The following is a 15,716-nucleotide window of genomic DNA, read 5'->3' as shown; positions in this document are numbered from 1 at the left end:
CATTTCACAGTAGATGGATAATTATTTACAGTAATGAAGACTGGAAACTCTACTGCGGCTAAAAGTTGTTGTTTTTTTAGGAACATCTCCGCCAGTGGGTACTGCTGCACAATACATTTAGGTGGAGAGAAAAGCTGCGGTTAAACTGCATACAACACTTCCTCCACCAAGGAGTGTGTATGGGAAGGTTTGAATAGTAACATAGTCACATATAGGTAGATTGAAAAAAAAAAAAAGACACAAGTCCATGGAGTTCAACCAAAAGTGAAATAAAATGGGCTTCCTTTTCTTAAGAAATCCCATACTGGTGACCCTAGGGCAAGCCTGTACTGGTTGGTCAATGGCTAGAGACACTCTAGCACCAAAATGGTGTCATACATTTAATTGTCTGAGGATGAACAAACCTCAACCTCCACACTTTCCTCCTTATTGGGCATAAGGGTAATAGCCATGGCCATATCTGACAGTGAGTCAGAAGGGGATGGAGGACTGCACTTACGCCCCCTGGCACCGAATGACTCAAACATAACAGAGATATTTCCCATAAAAATAGACCTAAAGGCAAAATCCTCATTGCTAAGGCAGGAAGAATTAGGCACACCTAGGGCAATGGATGCCTCAAGGGAGGGCAGAGAGCCTGAAGGTGGACTAACAAACCGTCTGGAGTCCCCTGGGGAAACATCTCAGACCCGCCCACAATCATTGTAAGCTGTGGAGCTGGAAAGCCCTCCCCCCCACCCTAGACCATTGCAGCTTTGCGTCCACCATAATAGTGAGGGGCCCAACACAGGTACCCACAAGCAGGAGCAAGAAGGGTTAAATGAATAGTCCCCCACACCAGAGTCCTCTGAGTGTACACCACCATGTCAGAATCGCCAACAAATCACTCAACATCTCAAGAGCACAGACTGGCTTTGTACTGCTGTGTCATTTGGATCTGAAGCCTTAATAAGGCCACCTGTCCCATTTTTTTTTTTCCTTTTCAGTTGGATGCATTCATTAATGCGCAGAACATAACTGGCTATTAACATTCATAAATAATAACACCAGAGACTGTTTACTAAGGCAGTATCTGATTTCCTTAGGAAAGCTTTTTCCCCTGTTCCCCTCTAGAACACTGGATCATGCTTTATAAGGGTTTTTGGAGTTGCTCATGATCAACTATGGGTATAGGGTATAGGGTTCTGTTTCTGTTCTGGGTTCTGTTCTCAGTGTATTTATGTATTCATTTTTTTCTAATGGTTGAACTAGATAGACTTGTGTCTACATTGTTCAAAGGTAAGCCGCCAAAATTATAATTAATTTAAGTCTGAATATTTAAACACAAAAATCCATACATTTGTGACTGGTCCTCAGAAAGGATGATAATTTACGACCTTGCCAAAAATGACAGTAAAAAGTTTAATAAAAATTTAAAGGGTAAAACAAAGAATAAAGTTTGTAACACCGGAGTGAAATAAAATCTCTGGCAATATTTCATACAAAAATTCGAATGTTCTTGATTATCCATTAAAGAAGAAAAAACGTGATAGATCACCTGTCAGGACAAGGTGCTGAAAATAAGGCTGAGAATACTGATCTGAAGCGCAACTAAATGTGTCTTCTTGCACTCTAGGTCCACTTAAGTCACCTAAAAAAATAAGGGCAACATACATTACAAATATTAATGAAAGAAATAAATATGCAACAGTTTAAATGAAATGTATTTACTTATATCTACAAATGAAAATGTAATTCATGAGAAAGGATTCCCAGAGTACTGAGTTTTCTAAAACCAAAAAAAAAAAAGCACAGCAGTAGTTATTACCTTTCAGAAAGGCTGTCTCTAACTGAAGCAATGGATAAGGTATGAGGCACCGACTGCTCTGATTCACTCGTGTATGTGTACATTTCAGCATTAGTTATTGAGTTTAGTTAAAGGAGCTAAGGAAATAGCTAAGGAGGAATATGTAAATAGGAGTCTGAAGGCTACACCGGCTGGCTCAAATAGGGAATACAAAAAAAGAAAAAGAAAATGCAAAAAGCAGACCTAAAGTAGGAAAAACATGCAGAGCTATTACTTTTAGCATGTTGCAGGCACCCCCAGCTGCTCACCTTTCCCTACCAATGATGTATAAAACTCTCCTTGACAGTCAAGGTTCTAGTTAGAGCCTACATGTTTCAATTCGGAAGACCTGCCATGATGGAGGAGTAAATGCAGTACTACATCGGAAGGTAGCAAAGTTAAAACACATGACCTTTTCACCTGATGTGAAAATAAAGTGGAAGTGAAAAGATGACCTAATGGTCATCTCATCATTGCACAGGTACTTTGCATACGTCCTCATATATAGTGTCACTAAAAGAAGGAAGTAATTACATTTACAAACTGTGTCATGATCCTTTTTTGTTCTCATCAGCGAGGTGTATTAGGCACACTTAGGCCTTCTGCGTCTATTCCCAATACTGCTATAATGTATCCTACTGCATATATTTTCATTAACTTAATGCTGGTGTGCTGACCTGAAGGAAGAGCAGAGAACAGTGAGAGAAGTACTATACTATAAATTACTATCTTTGCCGAGTTGAAGTGACACTAAACTCAGGCGATACACCTTAAAAATGCATTCAAGTACCTATCGCATAACAAAAATGCACCTTATTTGTGTATCACTCAGCTTTAGATCATCAAATCATCCCTGAAGTAGTGCTCACATAAACATGAGATTGTAGTCTAGTTTACTAATTTGCATTGAGATTGTAGTCCATCATGGGAGTGAGCTTGGAGTGGTGGCTACTTTACAACACACACAGGGACCATGGGGAACAAAAGTAGCCTCCCTCCAGAAGGAAGGACAGTGTCAGCAAAACTCAAATATGATTTAAGGATCTACAGGCGAGTGATGCACAATTTAGCTACATTTGTGTTAATAGTTAAGTTACTTAAATGCATTTTTAAGGTTTGGAGTTTAGTGTCACTTTAAGAAAATATTTTTAAATGAGCCCATGAGTAGAACTATAGCCTCTTATTTAAAGAGAAGTATAGCCAAACCATTTTTCTGGCTTTACTTCCTGGCCATACTCAGCATATAGCGGGCAACGGCCCGCTATATGCTGACAGCGCAGAGGCGCGCTGCAGCTGAGAAGGATACCAACTATGTTGTCGGGATCCACCCAACTGCCTAATTGGCATCTCTAATCTGCATCTCTAGAGACAGAGCCAGCTGTGCACAATCAGCCCCCCCCCAACAGTCACTGCGCTCTGCAATGAGAAGTCATGAGCTGAGCGATCAGCGGTTACATAATTGCTTAGCTCTTTGAATATTGAGCTGGTGAGCTGGCATGTGACAGATGCAGTGTCCCACCCTGTCTCTAAGTATTAGGAACAGTATATTTTATACTCTCCCAATCCTTATTTAAAAAAATGTGCAACAGCACTTAATTGAAAGTCCCCCAGCAAAGTCTCACAAATACAGCCCAATTGGTGCACAATTATTACAAATAAGATTTTTACCAGTTTTAGTCACCTGCATGCATTCTAATGCTTTGTCATGCCTGCAGTGGTCCATCATAAGCCATATTTTATGTACAGTTGTGTCCTAAAGACTACTGATGTGTACACAGCATTGTTAAAAATAAAACTTAAAAACTTGGGATGTTGCAGTTAAAAAGCAAATAAAATTCTATAACGAAATAATTTGTTTTGGTTATCCAATGCCTCTGCTTTAATAAAAACTGATTTAATGACATAAATCACAATGCCAACAGTTGAGGAAAGCATTAGTAATGTGCCTTAATTGATTTATATTGCTCTGCTAATATTATTATACAGAATGCAAAATTGTTATCCACAGGCAAAGCTCATAATGTTAATGACATATGCACAGAAAAAGAATGGCTGTAACAATGCACAAGGGGGCTGAACGCAATCATTGTGACTGTTCTCAATTATCACCACTGCTTTCTGTCCCTAAAATTAACTCCATCTGGGAAAAGAAGAATAAAATCTACACTTATTGCCAGGAAAAGATTGGCTTCTGAAGTATGTGCACACAACCCCCACAGAACAAAACATCAATCCTACCTTGAAAGACTGCTTTATTCGACAAACCCAGAGCAGGTACAGTAGCACCTTCGGGAAGATTGGTGCCTTCCTGAAACAGCAGAGTGGTGTTAAATTAAACAAAGTGTACAAAAAGATCCACATGGAAAAGAATGTGCCAGTTTTTACTACAAAATGTTAGCAAGAAGTATTGTATCCACAGGATATACACATCACAATTTTCACTAAATACAAATAAAGGCCTAATTTTATAAATGTTAAATAATCCAAAAGGTATGCTCATGTTTGAAGAAAATGCTGTGAAATCTTTGTCAAAATTTTAAACATGAGGATAATACCTCTTATGTCTACAGGGGGATTAGTAGCTTTATGTAAAATACATGTAAATATTTAAAGGTTTGTGAAGCCTGTGTGAACTAGAACTTCAAGACAAATAAAAGGTATTGGTGTGTTTGTACCACTGTTGACGTTCTGTTTACCAATCATTAATACAAAATAAAAAAAAGTAAATGAAGCTATACAAAGGCCGGCCATAGCTTGCATGTATTTCGTCCGACTGCCTGCAAGTACCACCCGGGTCGACAAAAGTGGATTTAAAAAAATCAGATGAGCCTGCCAAATACAATACCCAGCAGCGGATATTCCTCCATAATGCTGTTTAGCATAGATGGGGGAATTCATTTTAGGCTAGCTTTTAGGCTGATGACACAGAACAGAAATCAGTAACTCACAAATGCAATGCAAAAATCAAACCAAACTAGCTGTACAAAAACAGAGGTTTAAGCAGCTTGACCTACTGTGTTTTTGAATTCCTGTTTTAGGGCCTGTTCACACTGCCCTGATGTGTTTCTGTGTGATATCGCATATATTTAACCTGTGCTGCATTAAATAAACACTCCCGGCAGAAATAATCTTAACCCTTGCAGCGGGGCTACCTTCGCAATGCAAGGGTTAAGTGCTCATTTTCGTCTAGGGAAAAGGGACAAAAATAACAAGGATATACTCACTTGAACCTTGGAGCCTGCTGGCTGTTAGACCAGTCCCTGCAGCCTTGCTCCCTCTCTGTTCCAGTGGTCTAAGGATCCAGGAGTCTTTATGCCCAATACACTTTATTGGACATGAGGACACGGAGGAACATTCTTTGCCGGAGTGGAGGAAGGAGAGAGGCTGTGGGGATCAGTCTAGCAGCCAGATCACATTGAGGTATTGAGTAAATTTTTTATTTGAGCCCCTAGACCAAAAATAGAAACGGCAAGGGTTCATTTTTTACCCCTCCCACCAGCCCTCTAAATTATACTTTAAGCTGAAATCCTACCACCCATGTGCCTACACACCTCCAGTGGAGAACAACTTCTTGTGTCAGGAATAGTGATTATCAACGCGTTTTGCGCTCCCTCAGGAGATAGAGATCGGTCTGGATAGTAATCCGTGCGTGCCTGGCCGAACCAACAGGGCAGGAGCCCAAGATCGAAGCGTGCCCGAGGACATGGGAGACCCCCCAAGGAGTGATGGGGAAAAGGTGACAGACACCTAAACCTGTGAAATTCCAAAAGAAGCTCCCAAAGGAGCGACAGAGCAGTGCACAATCACCTCCGAGCCGCCAGTATACACGAGGCCCAAAGCAATGGCCGTGGCCGAGGACATGGGGGGTCTCACATCTCCTCCGGCATGCTTCCATCTTGGGCTCCTGTCCTGTTGGTTTGGGGGGCGCACGGATTACTCTCCAGACTGATCTCTATCGCCTGGGGAAGCGCTTGGAGCGCGAAACGCGTTGAAAATCACTATTCCGGACACAAGAGGCATCACAAGAACATGTTATACCAATTTTGTTATGATTGCTTAGTCTCATATTATAATTCTGGAATAGTTCATTTGGAGATCAGTTTGTTTTCCTTGTGTGCACATATTATGTTTTAAAATATTTTTAACTTATGTATAATAAAGAACTTTTGATCTATTATGTTTCAATTTCTTGGTTTTTGTCACTTGGTGCCTAAAACGCTCCACCTTCTTTTTTTATTCTATTTGAATATATAAGTATTGCAGTCCTGAAGTGGTTAGAGGAGACCAGTGCGGAGACAAAATCTTAAAAATGACTACTTTACTCAGCTGGCTACTTGGCTGTCACACTAAACCATTGTTTTCTAAACTGGGAGGCTGCTGACTAGAACAAGTATGCAGATCAGGAAATACAGCTACTCACCCAAAGACTTGACTTATCTGATTAATGACTGCCTGAACTTAAGAACAGCTCTCCGACCAGTCATTATTGTACATGGTACAAGAACTTGGGTCAAGCTCATCTCGCATCTCCCTTTCTCAGTCTCGTTCCTGCAGGCAGTCAGTATTCAGTACTGTACATTAATATTTACAGTATGCTAACTTGTACCATATATGGGAGCTGATATCCTCTAATCCTCACTTAGTGACCAATTCACTTAATGACCTAGTCGTAGGAACAGAACTCTGTTAAGTGATGAGTCTCTGTACTGCCTTTATTTCAACTTTATTTAGTGCATACTTATTTTGGTTATATCAGTTACTCAGAAAGCATTGTAGCAACAACAAGGCAGCTAGCCTTTTTTAGAAAGGGGTCAGCAATGGCAGTCTATGTAATGATCACAATAAGGGATTCTTTTAAAATTCACTATTAGAACACAATACATCATTTTTAATCCTACAATTTAAGTTCACAAAGTTGACATAAAGAAATAAAAAACTGTGGCTGGAACTCAAAACCTTGAGTTTTTAATCTTAAAACCAAACTAGTGCCATTAACTTCATTACGTTAAGGATATGTGCAATTTCTTTTTTCACATCTGTAATCTTATTTGATGCTAGAAAACAGACAGTTGCTTTACTCTTCACTTGACAAAAACAATATAGTGATGTTACTCCACGGGGAAATATATAGCTTTATTTATTTATTAACAAGCCAATTTAATTTTCATGGGATAATGATATTATGAGGTATCACAAAGTCCCCTGACATCAATTCTTTTAATGGCTACCTCCTGAACTCGGTATTTAACTTTTAATCTATTTAATCAAAATAAATGGAAACAATTTAGCCAAGTAAATGAAGCAGATGAGACTTGAAGGTTGCAGAAAAGTCAAATATGAAGAACGCTTAATGGTTACAGTTTGACAAGATGACGTAGAGGAAACGGAGAGGTATGGACACCTATAACAGCTGGTTGACAAACAACAATACAGATGTGATTCGCATTTGGTGAGGAAGTTTTCTTTTCTATTTTGGTATAAGGCTGGATTCACACCAAGTGTGTTGTGTTTAATGGCTGTTGATGTGCATTTTTTTTCCACAGTAGGAGCCACATTAGTTTATTTAGTATGGAAATGCAGGACATTGTAATTCGTTGGCCTGCATTAAACTGCAGCATGTCCTATTTTGGCTCAATAAAGTAAATGCAATTTTACTTGTTAGCCCTAAATAAAGGGATATGGAGCATGTCAGCCTCCAAATGTATGGCTCTAAAAACGAAGAATGAGCTTTGTCAAGTGATCTTCATCTGATATTCCTTCCATTGCTGAAGACTATTGTGTTGTGGCGCCTATAGCATGCCCGAGCTCCAATCATCCCTTATGCTTATCATATGAATGAGAAACAGCTGTCAACACTACTCAGATATGTAGAGGAACACTTCTGACAGTTTCACAGAATATTACTTACAGGAAAAAAGGAAATCAATTCGTGACAGGACATTTTCCAAAACAAAACTTGCCCTCAAAACAGAAATATCAAAGCTAATGTTGCTAATATTCTAGAAATCTTGTAGCAGCATGTTCTACTTTGTTATGGATTAAATTTATTTTAATTCTTTTGTGGTCTGTCAGCTATGAAAAGGTCACACTTGTACATCTAACATAGAGCTCTGATCATGATGACAATGAGCACATAGATATATCTAGTTATCTGTTTTGCTTTTAAAAGGTTAGTAATTCTAAAATACACCATAAAGCAATGTACAAGAGCTACTGTAATACAGCCCATATATATAAGAAAACTTACTGGTTATTCTGCTTCTAAAAATCCCTCACAACTATTACTTATCATTAGATTGTGCACATTTACTCTTCTAGTACAGGAGTAAAGAGATCAAGAGACCCTTCCCTGCCACTCGATTTGTCCACACATGCTCATTTGGAACTGGCAGCAGATAAATCAGTAGGCCCTGCTTGACAAATATCAACAGTATTTGTTCAAAACAAATCTATTGGCACAACCAATATTTGCTTAAAAAACAAAAATCTACTGCCCAAATTCTCAATTAACATTAATTAAAATGTATAATAATGAATCCCTGCACGCTCAAGGACGCTTTCTGAAAAAAGAATCCTATTGATGACATCTACCATAGAAAACAGGCTGGGAGTTCAGCTCCTCCCATAAAAGAATGATGCAGAAAGGATGAATAGAAAAAGGCAAAAGGAAATCACAGCAATGCATTTGATTCTTATGGAGATCAGTACAGCTCAATGTAAAGCATCAACGGTGACGGCCTAGAGGTGGAAAAACACAAGTTGAAGCAGTTAAAACGTAAGCAAGAACTGCTTGGCTTTCTTATTATAACACTCAAAATGCTCTGCAACTAAATGTCATGGAAGTTACCCGTATTAAATGTTCATCTTTAAAATAAAGATTTTACTTGCAAAAAAAACCCAAATGGTTTAAAAACAGGACTTGACACATTTACTTTGAGTCTAGGAGCCAGCTAAAAAAGTGAGTCAAAAGATGCGTGTTGTTTTTGTGCGTAGGTGCATCCGACTAGTGTTTCCGCCAGTATGCGCATGTTCGCAGGGGCCTTTTTAATTTTTTTATATTTCATTTAAAAAAATGGGTATTTTGTTGTGTTTTGGGGCATTTAATTAAATTTTTCACTAAATATTGGGGTTTAATAAGGAGTTAATAAGGGTTTAATAAGGAGTTGTGCTAATATTGCGCAACATAAAAATTTGCAACTACCACCATTTTATTCTATAGGGTCTTGGCATTCAGAAAATATATAATGTTGGGGGGTTTTAAGTAATTTTCAGGCCTAAAATGTGGAATATAACATGGGTACAAAAAATTAAAAAAAGGCCTCAGTCATGAAGGGGTTAACTTAATTTTTTTTACCTTAACTTCACTGCTAGACCTCTTAGTCACCTTTTCACTTCAATAGCTTTAGCTGGGCAATGACAGCTGCTTGCTGAGGCAGCTGAATGTAAACACAGCAGACAGTGGCTCTCAATCAGCAGAGCAGGGAACTGAAGGACAAAGTTCTGCTTCAGGTTCTCCTCTGCTGACTGACAGCAGGCAGTAGGTGGTCTAATAGGTAGCCTGCTATTGGCTACTGCAATGTAAAATAGCCAATTGCAGGCTGGCTATTGCTGCCGGCAACTGGATGGGAGACATGCCACCGGCAATGAGGTGATCTGAAGAGGAGTCACAAGGGTCTCTCTTCTTCGCTGGGCCCGCTGCAGTGGTCTGTGTCCCCACTGATCCCCGCTGCTTCTGCTGATACAGGCAGGGAGAGCAGCGGGGGTCGAAGGGGATACAGACTACAGCATGCAGCAGGCTCCCAGCGGGGAGAACAGGAGGAGAAGAGCTGATGTGAAGGTGGAAGCGGCGGCAGGGGACAGTGAATGAGCTGACAAAAGCCCAGGAGCCAGCGTGCAATTTCTAGTCGCCATGGCGAGTATGGCACCTGGGATTTGTAGAGCTTTGGTTTAAAAGATTTAGGGGGTTATTCACAAAGCTGCCGAAGGCAGCCGAGTGACTAACCCAGCCGAAGTGAAGTGAGCCGAACGCTGTTCGGCTATTCACTTCAGCCTTGTATGGCTGATCTCAGCAGTACATCAGCTGCCTTCGGTCAGCCGACATGACGTTGTGCAGGACATCACGGCCAGCTCCGCCCAGTTGTTATTGTGTAATGACAGCTCAGCGCTCGCAGGTCATTTGGGGACGCTGATCTGTCATTAAAACTGGGCGGAGCGAGCCGTAAGATCACGGCTGGCTCCACCCAGCTGTCATTTGCGTGGAGATTGGTCGGCTTCGGCGATCTTTCTCCTTGCTTCGGCTGTGAATATGGCTCAGCCGAGCCGAAGCATATGGGTTCAGCTTGGCTGCCTTCGGCTGCTGTACGGGCTATAGTGAATAGCCTGTACAGCAGACCTACGGTTTGACTGAACCAAAGGGCTCAGGCGGCCGAAGGATCAGCCACAGCTACGGCTGGATCCTTCGGCTCTATCGTGAATAACACTCTTAGTCTTTAAACGCACCAAAAACACTGAATACATTTAAAAAAAACTGACAAAATTATGGACTATATTTATAGTAGACCTTACAGTAAAAATGCAAGGTTCAGTTAATATATCAGGGTCCCTTACACGGTCATGAATAGCCACTTTGAAGTAAAAACCTGTAGAGAAAAAAAAGTTATTTAACCCCTTCGTGACCTCATTTATGAACAGAACCTGAAAATTAGCTCAGTCATGAAGGGGTTAATATCCCTGGTTTCTGTCTGGGAAAGTTTGGCGAGGGTAAGATCATCATCATCCTTCTAGTGAGATTTAAGATAATGCCTTGAATATTCCAAATCTCACGAGAAAATGTTCCTGCACTGTGCTGGGGTGTCTTTCCGTGAGATCCCTGTGGAAAAATGGTGATGTCACCTCCTGCAGTACAGAAGCAGAGGGTAAGTCAAGTAATATTTAATCATTACAGTTTTTTGTATTTTATGTCTATATCACGTTTTGCTGGAAGCGGCGCCATCTGCAGTCAATGTGAGCGCCCACTTCGACTGCCATTTCTGAGCCTGATGAAGGGGACCCTGAGTGGCCTTGAAAGCTCGTCTAAATGACAATATTCGTCAATAAATGGACATTGTCTTGTCTTGAAACTTTACCCTGGTGTGCGGGTGATGTCTATATCATGTTTTATTTTTGACTTTAATGCAGCTATTCATGATGGGGAAGGGACCTAGATATATTAAGCAGATTGTTTATTTTACTGCAAGGTTTTTTCCAGATAACAATGCACATCTAATTAACTTGAGGAAGAAGAACCTAATGAATATGTATTATTATCCTAAAAACCCTGATCTGCAAGTATGCTCTGTGTAAGAGATTTAGAAAGTACTGAAACCAGAGACAGGCAGGTAGCTAGTATTCTTAGAAGTAGGTCAATAGCAGCCCCTATAGTTCCCTCTGTATATGGTTTGCTCGAAGCTATAATTTTACTACGTGTACTTTGAAAAGACCAGTGAGCCTAATAAATACACAAAGATCAAAGAGTATCTAAAAACATTTATAAATATACCTAAAAATACCCCTATCTGCATATAAATGGATATCACACATAGGATCAGAATATATTTTAAGTGGAACAATTTGAATTATTCTTTGGCAGGATTTAAAATACACAAAAAATAACCCCCCCCCATCCCAAATAACTTGAATTACCTCCTGAAACAAGTACATACCTACACCTAAATATTAAGGCAAGGTCAGTCTCATAAAGGTTTAAATAAAAAGACTTTTAAATATGTAAGAGGTGGCTTGCATAGAAGGATGAGCAAGCAATTTTGAGCTATGGTATATACAGAAGACACTCTATTAACCCACTTGCTTTCATGGTAGACACACTATTCAGAGTAGATCCACATGCCCTGATCAAGATTATCTTTAAGCGAACAGTAATATAAGAAAATTTCAAACCCATTAAATTTTCCCATTATACATTGACTAATGCAAAAATGTCAAGGAGACACACTAAACTTTTTACTGCAGTCACCACCTGTAGGCCAGGATTATCTTCAAATATCTTCCAGGTCTACAGAACACTACAGCAATGAAGTGACAGAGGAACAAGCATGTAAAGCAAAGATGTCCAGGAAAAAGGCGGGTTTTATTCTAAAGCTCTCTAGCAATAAAATATGTTGTTTGGTTGCTTACATACATTTGCAAGACTTTCCAATGGAATGTTTGAAATTTGACTGAAGTTCTCAATAAAGTTCCTTGGTGCAGCAAATACTCTGAGAACTTTCTCATCAGCTCCAGACACAAACTGAAATCTTCCAATCATGGCAATACACTGCATGTCATAGCCATGAATCTGAGGACGTGCAATTTCATGCCAGGTCACCTGTTAAAAACAAAGAGTCATTAATTTATAAAATATTAGCACCCAAACTAAAAATGTGTCATTAAACGTTGCATTAAAAAGCTGAACACACATTACATTCTGATTATAATAAATATGCAAAGCCTTTTTAGGGTTTACCAACAACACTGTATTGCAAGGGCCAACTTTAAAAACCTAATTAAGATAGCCCCACTTTGGGGCTTTCTGGATACTTCTCCTGCATATCGCAAATCAGCCCTGCATGGTGAGTAGTGGAGACGCAGGTATGCCCAAAATAAACTTTATATGATATATCTGCTCCAGATGGAGCTACATATGACAGTATGACATTGTATGAATTATAGATGTAGATATATGAATTGAGGACTGTCGGTCTAAATGAAGACAATTTCTTTGAACAATAGGTCCATCTTCAGTGGGTCCACCGATGAAGCCATTGGCGAAACGCGTCGGGGTCTATTAAGATAAGCTACGCCTAGGATAATATGTTGTTATACATGAATGTAACCACATTTGGATAATAATGAAAAATTTCATTACATGTTGGATCATATGAATTTTAGTAATATATTAGCCATGTATGTAAGAACATATCCTCTGCAGGGATCTTTTTTATTCTAATGTGTTTGTTTGCAATCATGAATGTATTAATATAATAAATTTTGAACCTTTATTTTAACATATCTCTCTTGGACGGTCATTTACACCCCTCCAAAAACCCTTCCTTTTCCTCTATTTTTTGTAATTATAATTAGGGGGAGAGGTGTAAAACTAGGTGCCCATAGGGAGACAACCCAGGATTTAGTATTTTCTAAGATATATCTAATCATGTAGGTAACACCTCTTTGGGTTTGTAACAATAAGGTGAATATTTAAAAGACTGGTGGCTTCTGATTGGTCAGTATGGGAATCTGCAAACTGTTTATGATTTATTAACATTTACTATTGTTTCAGTGCATTTATCATTTTTTTTCTTTGATTTTAAGCAATCATTAACCATTTACAAGCATTAGCACACTGCTGGATGCTTTGCTACATGTGCGAACACACACATACTTTATTCACAAAGAGTACACATTAGAATAAGGCACCCTTCCCCTTCCAGATTGAATTTAGTCGTTTCACTATGAGATAAATTGCCATAAGGAGAAACTGAATATATGCCAGCTACCTAGAATGACCAGAGAAATGCTATGTGGCAAAACAAACAAAAAACAGGTTGTTGCTAATGTAGCTGCACAGCAGCAAAATACCTCATACTGCAGGCCTACTGAGATGCCCCCTTGGATTGAGAAAAAAAGATAAAAAATCACGCCATTACTTTTTTTCTTTTTCTTTTTGGTAGGCTTGCTCTTTATGCTGTTTTGTTGCCTAGCAACAAACTGAGCTCTTTCACAGACTTGCTGAACAGATTTTTCAGGCATAAAACAGTTATTCAACACATTATTAAAAATTGGAAGCTAAGTGTTTGTATCCCCCTAAGCAGTTGTGGGAAAATGCAAAAGCCCTTGAAATACAGGACAAAATCATAGATATTAAAATTAGCTTTTTTCATTAAAGGTCTTTAAAGTAATTATTGATGATGTATTCGATTCAAATTAGAAGACTAAAGAAAAGTCTGCCCCGTAAGAGCAGCAATGCTTATGACTCTGGCCCTATGCAGCTACCCTGTAAACAAGACTTCACTAAGGCATGAATTCCATCTAGAGCAAATAGTATTAATACAGCACCAAAATATTTAGTAGAATTCAATAAAGCCTTAACGGCACTATGAACCTTTAAAAGGTTCTGCTCCAGTTCAAGTAGTTTTACCGCCACTTGCAACAGATTAAAGTAGTTCTTAATACCGCCACTTTATCTGTCGCTATGCCTGCGACAGATTCAAAAGAATTACCAACAATGTACAGATGGAAAACTGGCGATAATTAAGACCAACTCTGACCTGGCGTACAAAGGGATGCTCAGAGTGGGGATATAGAACGGTCATGAATCGGACAGCTTCCTGTTCATTGGTTGCTAGGACATTGGGTTTCCAGAGCTCTAGCAACCAATTATGCATCCTTGACCCCATTCAGCTGCCAGCTGGGCAATTCACCAGCCAGTAGCGGAATGTAAACAAATGGGCCGTGGATACTGGCGGACAACATTACCCAAATATGGCCATATTTGGTTACTGGTGTCAGCCTACATCCCCTCTTGTTTTTATTTAATTGTCTTAAGTCTCGTTGGAGTGAAGCCTGATAGGGAATTCAGAAAACAGAGCTCCCAATCAGATGCGCTCTGCTGTTGATTGACATAACAAATTAACGCAGTTTTCAGAATTCCCCATTAGGCTCCACCCATTGTTAGCGTCACTGGTCGCTAATGATGCTCTCAGCTAAAACGGACAGCTTCCTCAACAACCAGTGATGCTGTCAGTGCTCTGCTGCAGATTGACACTCTGCCTGCTGTCAATCTGCTGCAAAGCAGACCTGATGGGGAACTCAGTTCTCAGAATTCCCCATCAGGCTCCCACACTATAAATCTCCCACTGCGCAACAGGATTCTAAAGAGTGCTGCAGACATTTTTTATGAATTTCGGTGATTGTGTCGGACAGAAGAAGCTACAAGCTTACTGTAACCTACAGTGCTTATACAGCTTAGAAGCAAAGTTCAGAATCATCTGGGGTTTTTTTTTTCTTCATTTTACTGGAAAAATCTTTTAAAATCAGTAATTTAACAAAATACTCCAGTTAAGTACTTAGTTAAGTTTAATTGCATGTAACTGTGTTCTGAACTGTTCAACACCCAGCTTAGTGAGCCACCAAACCTTTTGCATAGCTCTGATTACGGTGTCCAACATTTTGCACAACAAGATTGACAGCAGTATAAAAATATGTACAAAACATCAAATACCTGAGCTTGGTCTTCTCTTTTCCAAGGAGCAAACAGTCTGGTTGTCTGATCTGTACCAACTGTTATGATAAATTCACCATCAGGATCCCATCTTAAACCCTGCACACTGTTAAAATGTCCAGAGATTACAACCATGGGAATCCACTCATTCTATAAAATAAAAAAAAAATAAAAAAGTGTACAAAACAAAATTAGTGCAAAAACTTTCAAAAATTAAGAACTTTCAAAAATGTAGCTGCCCACGCCCCCCCAATCTTGGCTCACAATAAAAGGTTGTGCCCCATTTATAAAGCAGTGGCTTGGCCTTACTGTGGCACAATTAGAAACAGTAAAGTGGTTTGGGAATCTGAAGCAAGTGGAGTGCAACTGATAGCAATAACAAACTAACGATACTGACTGGCCTGCAGATTTTTCTCTGCAGCGTTAAGCAGAGAGAGAATTCCATTGTACACTGCAGGCTCCACAATGCAGCCTACATTTTATGAATGGTATATAAAATGCAGGTCACAATATGGAGGAAGATTAGATAAAGTTTAGGGTTTGATTCAGGGCTACTTTTGATTTAGTAGTTAAATTAAGGTTTAAGTTTAAAGGTATGTTGGCGTTAAAGGATTAGTGATTTATTTTTGAGTA

General features: G+C 39.4%; 1 protein-coding gene across 2 annotated transcripts in view; it reads right to left on the bottom strand.

Annotated features, from left to right (window-relative positions):
- The window catches only part of ELP2 (elongator acetyltransferase complex subunit 2), a 111,477-nt gene that overhangs the window by 20,981 nt on the left and 74,780 nt on the right, over positions 1-15,716 (bottom strand). The window contains exons 13-16 of one of the 2 annotated variants that reach the window (XM_018565261.1): positions 15,084-15,233; positions 12,003-12,188; positions 4,043-4,133; positions 1,538-1,609 (exon numbers count right to left, since the gene is read on the bottom strand). In XM_018565261.1, coding sequence (XP_018420763.1) covers positions 1,538-1,609; positions 4,043-4,133; positions 12,003-12,188; positions 15,084-15,233 — 499 coding nt within the window. Of the gene's footprint in view, positions 1-1,537; positions 1,631-4,042; positions 4,134-12,002; positions 12,189-15,083; positions 15,234-15,716 lie in introns of both variants that reach the window. The other variant, XM_018565260.1, reaches the window with a different exon arrangement.

The sequence above is a fragment of the Nanorana parkeri genome, unplaced genomic scaffold (genome assembly GCF_000935625.1).
Source record: "Nanorana parkeri isolate BGI_ZX_2015 unplaced genomic scaffold, ASM93562v1 scaffold825, whole genome shotgun sequence".
NCBI lineage: Eukaryota > Metazoa > Chordata > Amphibia > Anura > Dicroglossidae > Nanorana > Nanorana parkeri.
Note: the sequence above shows the minus strand (reverse complement) of the source record. Positions and strands in the feature narration are given on the sequence as shown.